General features: G+C 37.0%; 1 protein-coding gene across 1 annotated transcript in view; it reads left to right on the top strand.

Moving 5' to 3' along the window:
• Positions 1–9394, top strand: part of CREBRF (CREB3 regulatory factor) — a 105606-nt gene extending 96212 nt beyond the window's left edge. Inside the window, exons 9-10 of the mRNA XM_006864805.1 lie at positions 3584–3706; positions 8261–9394. Coding sequence (XP_006864867.1) covers positions 3584–3706; positions 8261–8376 — 239 coding nt within the window. The 3' untranslated portion in view covers positions 8377–9394. The remainder of the gene's footprint in view (positions 1–3583; positions 3707–8260) is intronic.
• Positions 9395–9705: the final 311 nt, after the last annotated feature.

The raw sequence follows: 9705 nt of genomic DNA, 5'->3' as shown, positions 1-9705 counted from the left end.
ACCAATGAACAGATACCAAAAAAAAGAATGTCCACACCTCTATCTCTGCCGCTCTGTCAGGCGTCGTGGTTGCTCCGATCCTTCCTCCGCTTGGCCAAGATGGCGGCTCCTGGAGCAGCTGAGTGTCCTCAACCAGAAAGCAATGGATTTCTTGCTTCTGCCACAAACTACCCCAGCTGTAAATCTTCCAACCTTCCAAATATTCCTTTATATGTGGTTCAGAGTTCTGGGACCAGCCCCTGAGCCTGCCTGGTCCTGTATTCTGTGTTTTTGCCGGTGGAGCTCCTCACTGCAGTTCCACCCGATCCGCCATCTTGTTTGTTCTTCCTCTTTTTCCAATCTTGATGCCACATTCTTCTTCATATACTCCACCTTCTTGGATTATTTGCTCATCATACAGATAGAGTAAGTATAGTGAAAGAATACTCTTCTGGTGCACACCTTTGCTGATTTTGTACCATTCAGTATCCCCCTTGTTCTGTTCTAACAACTACCTCTTGGTCTTTGTACAGGTTCCCCATAAGCAAAATTTAAGTGTTCTGAAATACCCATTCTTTGCAATGTTATCCGTAGTTTGTCATGAGCTACACAGTCAAAATCATTTGTGTAATCAATAAAGCACAAGTAAACATATTTCTGGTATTCACTGCTTTCAGCCAAGATCATCTGATGTCAGTAAGTCTTCTAAGTCCAGCCTGAATGTCTAGCAGTTCTTTGAATGCACTGTTGAAGCCTTTTTTGAATTATCTTTAGCATAATCTTACTTGCATGAGATATCAATGATATCATTTGGTGTTTTCTTTGGAATGGGTACAAATATGAATGAATCTCTTCCTATCTGTTGGCCAGGTAGGAATTTCTTGCTATAGATGTGCTGCATCAGTTTGTTGAACGATTTCAATTTGTATTCCATCTATTCCTGGAACCATGTTTTTCACCAGTGCCTTCAGTGCAGTTTGGACTTACACCTTTAGTACTATTGGTTCTTGATCATATGCTACTTGATACAGTGACTCTGTGTATTCCTTCCACCTTCTTTTGATGCTTTCAGCATCGTTCAGTATTTTGCTCATTTGTTGGTGTTGTTAAGTAACATCGAGTTGGTTCTGACTCATAGCTACCCTGTATAGGGTTTCCAAGGAACGGCTGGTGAGTTTGAACCTCTGACCTTTATCCCATAGAATCCTTCAATATTTCAAGTCAAGGCTTGAGTTTTTTCTGCAGTTCTTCAAGCTTGAGAAATGCTGATTATGTTCTTTCCTTTTGGTTTTCTAACTCCAGGTCTTTGCACATTTTATTATAATACTTTACTTTGTCTTCTTTAGCGGCCCTTTGACATTTTTCATTCAGTTCTTTTACCTCCTCATTTGTTCCATTCACTTTAATTTCTGTACACTCAAGAGCAAGATTCAGAGTCTCTTCTGACATCCATTTTAGTCTTTTCTTTATTTCCTGTCTTTTAAATGACCTTTTGCTTTCTTCCTGTATGATGTTCTTGATGTCTTCCCAAGTTCTTCTGGTCTTTGGTCATTAGTGTCTAATGCAACAAATCTGTTGTTGAGATTGTCTCTAAATTCAGGTGGGATATATTCAAGATCATGTTTTGGCTCGTTTTAATTTTCTTCTGCTTCAGCCTGGACTTGTATGTGAGCATTTTATGGTTTGTTCCACAGTTGGCACCTGGCCTTGTTTTGAATGATGACATTGAGCTTTTCCACCATCTTTTCCCACAGATGTAGTCAATTTGAGTCCTGTGTATTCCATCAGGTGAGTTCTGTGTGTATAGTTACCTTTTATGTTGTTTTAAAAAGGTATTTGCAGTGAACAAGTCACTGGTCTTTCAAAATTTTATCATGCTCTCTCCATCATCATTACTATGACGAAAGTCATATTTCCCAACTACTAATTCTTGTTTCCAGCTTTTGCATTCTAATCAAGTAATGGTCAGTGCATCTTGATTGCATGTTTGGTCAATTTCAAATTGAAGAAGTTGGTAGAATTCTTCAATTTCCTCATCACTGATGGTGGTTGGTGAGTAAATTTGAATAATAGTAGTATTAACTGGTGTTCCTTATAGGCATATGGATAGTATCCTATCACAGACAATGTTGTAATTTAAGATAGGTCTTGAAATGCTCTTTTTTGATAGTAAATGTGACACCATTCCTCTTCAATTTGTCATTCCCTGCATAGTAAACCATATGATTGTCTGATTCAGAATGGCCAATACCAGTTCCATTTAAGATCACTAAAGCTTAGGATGGAGTCCTGGTTAAGCTTTAGGATAAGCACTGGACCAAAAGGTTGGTTTGAACCATAAGGTCAGTGGTTTGAACTCATCGGCCACTCCTCAGAAACCCTGTACAGAGCCGCTATGAATCAGAACCAACTTGAGGGCACTTAACAGTAACAATAATGCCTAAGATACTGATTTTTATGCATTCCATTTCATTTTGACATCTTCCACTTTTCCTAGATTCATACTTCGTACACTCTAAATTCTGATTATTGATGGGTGTTTGCAGCTGTTTCTTTTCACTTTGAGTTGTGCCCCATCAGCAAATGAAGATGCGGAAAGCTTAACTCCATCTATGTCATTAATGTCGACTCTACTTTGAGAAGACAGTTTCTCCCTGGCCATATTTTTAGTGCCTTCCATCCTGAGGAGCTCATTTGCTGGCACTATATTTGATAGTGTTCCACAGCTATTCATAAGGTTTTCAGTGACTAACCACTCAGAAGTGATCCACTTCTCTTTCTTCCTACTTTCTCTTAGTGTAGAAGCTCACCTGACACCTGTCTAGCATGGGTGACCCTGTTGGTATTTAAAATACTGGTGACCTGGCTTCCAGCATCACAGCAACACACAAGCCACCATAGTATAACAAACTGACAGTCAAGTGGTGGCATTTCATCCAAGTTACTGAAGTTGTTGGCATAGTATTTTTTGTTTTCCTTTTAATATTTGAATTCTATGTTAACACCATTTTAATTGCAGACATGAGTAATTAACATTATTTCTTCTTTTTCATAATCACTTTAGCTAGAAGTTTGTCAGTTTTGTTCATCTTTTCAAAGAACCTTAGTTTAGCCTAGTAAATATTTCTATTATGTGTATGTTTTCCATTTCATTGATTTCTGTTCTTAACTGTTTTCCTCCTTCCATTTACTATTGATTACCTTTGCTCTTTTTCTTTGCTTTTTAAGGTGGGCTTTTATTTTTTTAACTTTTGCTTTTGAAGGACATGCTGTTGTTAAGTGCTGTTGAACCAGTTCCTACTCACAGTGATCCTGCATAGGGTTTCTGAGGAGCAGCTGAAGGGTTTGAACTGCTGATATTGTGGTTTGCAGTCCAGTGCTGATCCTACAGTGCCACACCAGAAATCTCTGACTACAAGATGTTATCATGCACATCATTTAAAACTAGTCTCTTTGCATATGAAGACTTATAACCATTGCTGCTTAATGTTTCCTTACACATTCTGTTTTTAAAAACAGTTTTGTGTCTTTTATTACATAGTTTAAGCCACATACTTCCATGTTAGTGACATGTTACATACAAGTGTCTTGTTTTATTTTGCAGATAATTTATTGTTTGTAATCAACTCCATCAAGCAAGAAATTGTAAACCGAGTACAGAATCCAAGAGATGATAGAGGACCCAACATGGGGCAGAAGCTTGAAATCCTCATTAAAGATACCCTTGGTAAGAATATAAGATAAATTCGTAATAAATAATATATTCGATAGATGAGTCAAGAGGATACTGAAATTGTTTTATTTAATTAAGACTCAAGTGCTTTCTAGGTACTTACTTTCCTTTTGCTTTTGGGGCAGTGTCTTTTGAGATGCAGCAGTCATAAAGCTGCATTTGATACCACAGTATGTTATTTAGACTGAGTGATTTTGAAACTTGGGAAAGACAAACTTGTAACAACTTGAACCTTCTATGGGGGGAGGAAAAAAATCCCTGAACTGTTAAGGATGTGGTTTATTCTCAATTTAGTTTCTTATCTACTTGTTTAACTTGGTGTAATACATTTCACAGGATCTTAACAAACTTAGTTTTCTGGCTTCGCATCCTTGGAGAGAATCAGAGAAGCAGGCATCCTGAACCAACACAATGTGATAGCTCACAGGGAGGCATAGACACAAGAAGTCCAAAGGCCCCATAGCATAGCAAATCACCTTAGAGATTAGTAGTTTCCCAGAGGAATTATAGCATAGTATCCATGAAAATCCTGAATGGCATGAACTTGATTCAGCTATATTATATATTTTTTGTTTAATAGTATTTGTTCTATTGCTGTTGTTGTTAAGTGTCCTTGAGTTGTGTAGGGTTTCTAAGGCCCTTATACAGGACTCCAATATTTGTTCTAAGACTATCTTTTTAGAACTGGCTCTGATACTGTGTGACGTCTTGGTGTGGTGCTTAGGATAAAGCACTAGATCTTAGATTGAGTTGAACCCCAGGGTCAGCAGTTCAAACCCACCAGCCGCTCCTAGGAAACCCTATACAGGGTTGCTATGAATTGAAACTGACTCAATGGCACTTAACAACAATATTGTGTAAGGGAGCTTGGTCGCTTCAAGGATAGGCACTGGATTTTGAACCACACAAGTTCTGTAGTTTGAGCCCACCAGCCACCCTGCAGAAGCTTTCTGTTCTTGCAAAGATTTAAAGCCTTGGAAACCCTACAGAGGATCGCTGTGAGTCGGAACTGACTGACAGCACTTAACAACAGTACCAAGTACTGTGTTGTTGTTAATGCCGTGGAATTGGTTTCAACTCATAGTGACCCTTTATAGAGTTTCCGAGTCTTTTAAATCTTCTGTGGGAGTAAAAAGCCTCATCTTTCTTGCTAAGCAGCTGGTGGGCTCAAATCCCAAAGTAGTAAATTTCAGTTACCCAAGAATTCGCTTTTAGATCATTTTTTCCCCAGGATGTTCATTGAGTACTGAAAGTGGGTCATTTAAAAACTTTCAAGGAGAGCTTACTTTTGAATCATTATCTTACTATTTACACCTGAATTTTAGAGTAACCAAGCTTCAACTTTACTACCTTGTTAAATATTTCTCTCATTTTTATTGTAAATGTCGTGCAAAAAAGTTTTGTTTGTTTTTTTTTTAATTTCTGTTTGGAAGTTTTCTGGCCTCCATTTCCTATAAATGCATTTCATTTTTTTTAACTGCTAATTATGTGACAGGTGTTGGGGATACAGGGAAGAATAACAGATTTGGTTGTTACTCTTGTAAACTGTAGCCTAAAAATGGGAGGCAGTGAATACACAGGTAACAAAAATAGTTGCAAGTTGTGATAAATGCTATGAAGAAATCAAGGAGTGCTTCGACAGAGTGGGATGGAGAAGAGTAGTTTAGTTTTGTTGTTGTTGGTAAGAGCGGTCCAATCAGTGCCCACTCAGCAACCCTGTATAGGGTTTCCAAAGAGTGGCTGGTGAGCTTGAACCACCAGCTGTGAAGTTCAAACCAACTTTGCAGTCCAGCGCATTATCCTGCAGCACCACACACCAGGACTTATAAAAAAGTACTTCTCATATCTACCAAAGTGATTGCATTTTCTTTAATGAAGATGAATACATATTGCATGATTCTATCTAGTTAATGAATTTTTCAAAGTCCTTGAAATCACTTACAGGTATGTCTTCATAGTCTTGTATGTGTACTCAATGTAAAGTATTTTAGTGTTTTTGAAGGACAATTTGGAATCATTATACAATTAACAAAGCATGTAGATTTTGAGCAAACAGGTTCATGAAATTTACAACTCTTCATGTTTGAAAGCCAAAGGAGAAGTTATTAAAGAAAGATTACAAAACCCACCAGCTGCTCCTTGCAAACAGGGTTGCTGTTAGTCAGAACTGACTTGGTGGCATTTAACAACACAGCAAAACAAAAACAACAATAACAACAGCAACCTGATGCTGTCGAGTCAGTTCCAGCTCTTAGCAGTCTTACAAGACAAAATAAAACTTCCCCAAAGGGTTTGGAAGGCTGTGATCTTTATGAAAGCAGACAGCCACATTTTTCACCCATACAGAGACTGGTGGGTTCAAATAATTACCAACTTTTTTGGTTAACAGCAGAGTGCTTAACCACTGTATCACCAGAAATAAAAAGTCAGGAGTAAATAACTTACCATTTATTGCATATTTGCTATAATCCAGGAGCCCTAATGACAACATGGTGGTGAAAGCACTTGGTTGCTAACCAAAAGGTTGGTGGTTCAAACCCATCAGCCCTTCCACGGGAGAAAGATGTGGCAGTCTGCTTCTTTAAAAACTGACAGCCTGGGAAACACTATTAAGTAGCTCTGTTCTGTCATGTAGGGTTGCTAAGAGATGGAATCAATTTGACAGCAGTTGATTTGAGTTTTGGTGGGTATGAATGGGAACTTACTTGACAGCATTTAACAACAACCTAAAACAAGCTATCTAGGAGTATACTGGAGGTGGTTTTTATTATTTACTCCACAGCCCTTTAAAGGAGGTATTAGTATTCTGGTTTTACAAATGAGAAATTGGCTAGGAATCAAACCCAGGTGTCCCCTTAGGTGGTGGTAGTTATGTGCCGTGGAGTCGGTTCTGACTCATAGAGACCCGTTACAGGGTTTCCAAAGCTGTAAATCCTTATCGAAGCAGAAAGCCTCATCTTTCTCCCGTGGAACACAACTGATAGTTTCAAACTGCTGCCCTTGATGTTAGCAGTCCAACTTGTAACCACTACACTACCAGAGCGCCTTAAATGTCCCTCCAGAGCAGTTTGAATACGTTGGAGCTTTTTATTGTCTTCCCCCTTAAAGATTTGGTAGACTACTCTCTGAAACTACCTGGCCCTGGGTGTTTTTGTGATTAACTCTTTTAAAACATTCTCTCTTCTGGAGTTAGTTGTATAGTTTTTGTATTCCTAGAAAATTATTCTTTTTATCCAGACCCTAAAATTTATTGTTATTTTTAGGTGCCGTCGAGTCATTTCCAATTCATAGCAACCCTATGTATAACAGGATGAAACAGAACTAAGAAAAGTGTCTTATTTTTTAGTTTTCTCTTTTTCAGTGGTTATCACACCATTTTCATTTCTTATTTTGTGTCTCTTGTGTTCTCCCTTTTTTCTTGAGTAGGTAGTTAATTGGTTATTCTTCACTTGGCCCCAAGAACTGCTAGATTTATCATTTAGCTTAATTTCTTGAGTAACTTATTAATTTTTTTCTTTCATGTTCATTAATATAACTAAAAGCTTTTGAAATTTTGTCTGAGGATTATCTTAGCTGTATCTCATAAATTCTAATATGTCATGTTTTCATTCTTTTCAGAATATTTTGAAATTTAGGTTTGATTTGTTCTTTGACCCAAGAATTGTTTGGTAGAGATTCGAAATTTCCCAGAAGATAGGAATTATTAATTTATAGTTTTAATATTTGCACTCCTAGAGTAGTGTTTAGGATAAGCACTGGATTGTGAGGTCAGCAGGTCAAACCTACCAGCTGCTCCTCAGAAGCCCTGTACAGCCAGCCTCTCTGAATGGGATCCGACTTGATGACACATAACAATAGCAAGTTTTACTATTAAATTTTTTGTTATCTATTTATATTTGAGATTTTTCTTAGCTACCTAATCTAGATGATTAAAATTTTAAATATGCCATGGACATTTGAAAATTTTTATTTTTTTTTATATTAAAGCTTCACTGTGTAATGACTAGATTAACTTCATCAATTACACTAATTAGGTTGTTTTAGCTTGTCTTTCTTTTTTTAGTCTATTTTCTCTGTCAAGAACTGAGGAAGGTTCTAACTCCCACCCTTTTTCTCCCAACTTTTCTTTACTGTTTGTTCTTAAACACGAAGGAAAGGGGACCTAAACTTTACGCAGTAATTATAACAATGGCTAAAAGCATCCTTTGGATCCATGTTGCCAGTTGAGCTGGTCTGGTAGGTTGGAGACATGGCGAACTTGTCTGCATTGGGATTGGGTTTGGACTGTTACTTGGACCGCTCTTATCTGTCATCAGTTCCACTTTAAAATGGGGGTTAGTCATTCTTTGTGATTATTCTTCGTTTGTCTCCTCCAGCCTTAAAATTGTTGATTCCACCCTGATGGGTAGAATTATTTTCTGGGTGCTTGCAGTACAGCAGCAAAGCATTCATTTGGAACCCATATGAAGCTACAGGCCACACCTGACTCTCTTCTGCCGGTTCTCTCCCTTTACTCCCAAGTCTTAAAGTGCCCTTTGTTTCCTTCAGGCCTCCCAGTTGCTGGACAAACCTCGGAATTTGTTAACCAAGTGCTAGAGAAGACTGCCGAAGGCAATCCCACTGGAGGTCTTGTGGGACTAAGGATACCAACATCAAAAGTGTAATCAGCCTCAGTGGACCACTGGTCAGAAATACCTATGTTCTTCACATTCTTCATTGTAAATTTTCACTCTGTTTTGCATGTCAGTTTAGCATTATGTAAACATTTACAATTAGGTTACATTGTTTTAAGAACTAAGTAGCATAAGTAAAGCATGATCCAAAATACTTGATTATTGCATTTTCAGAGCATAAACCATGGTTAAAACTGCTACTGGCATCAGAATTGAAACTCCTGCGTTTAGGTAAATGTTTAGGGTACAGATTTCAAAAATCTGATGAAGCGCAAAACATTTTGGAGGGGTGAATATATTAATGTAAAAGCCAGATATTGTGGCAAGTTTATGCTCTGAACCACACACACAAAAAATTGAGGAAGCATTTTTTTAAACAGTCAGTTTAGATTGTTTTTAGAATTACTGCTTTACGTTATAATTTTCCACAACCATTAATCTCACTTCTACTTGGCACACCCAGCACTTGTGCCTGTGTGCCATATTAGACGTTCATTCTCAGAGCTCAATACTATATATATACATATACATATAAATATATATATATATATATATAAAGTGTCAGTGCAAGTAAGAAAAAAAAAGCATATTCTTTGTGCCTTGTATTTTGGGGAAACAATAAAACTGGTAATATTTTGTATGATGAAAAAACCCTAATGAGGAAAACCAAGATATATAGATGGAAAAATTATGGGGTTGAAATGGTTTTTTTTTGTTCCAACACTTTTTCAGATTTTTTGAATGTATATAGGACTATGTTGAAATGTAGATACATGCCACAGAGTCTGTGTATTGTATAAAAAACAAAAACAAACAAAAAACAAAAAACAAAAAAGATGGCTCTAGAAAACTCAATTTCGGTACTTGACCGGAAGAAGACAAATACTTGCACATTACTGCGATTGTTTTATTTTTTGTACCAAAGACAAATGCAACTGATATGGCAAACTGCCAGTCTAAGTAAAGTTTTGCACAGCTTACATGATACTGTATGAATGTATGAAAAAAAGGAAAAAAAAAAAAAAAAAAAAATTTCAAAGGTCAGGGTTAGGGATCTTACTGAACTGTGAATTTTATTTCTGTGTGGGTCCAATTATCTACAGAAGGAGCATCCATACATACAAATATTACTTTGCTGTTCCTCTATAGTTCGCTTCCATAGTAGATAAGTTGGTGGCCATTTATTGTCTGTAAATCTCTTTATTTCTGCACTTACTGTAGGAAATTTTAATATATTTCATTTTAGTAAGCTATTGGTAAAATAGTTTTTGACTTTGAAATTTTAAAAGAAGTTTATTTAGCTTATTGTAGTATACTTCC

This window comes from Chrysochloris asiatica, unplaced genomic scaffold (assembly GCF_000296735.1).
Source record: "Chrysochloris asiatica unplaced genomic scaffold, ChrAsi1.0 scaffold00071, whole genome shotgun sequence".
In the NCBI taxonomy this organism is placed as follows: Eukaryota; Metazoa; Chordata; class Mammalia; order Afrosoricida; family Chrysochloridae; genus Chrysochloris; species Chrysochloris asiatica.
The sequence above is the reverse complement of the archived record's forward strand: the minus strand, read 5'-3'. Positions and strand labels throughout refer to the sequence as shown.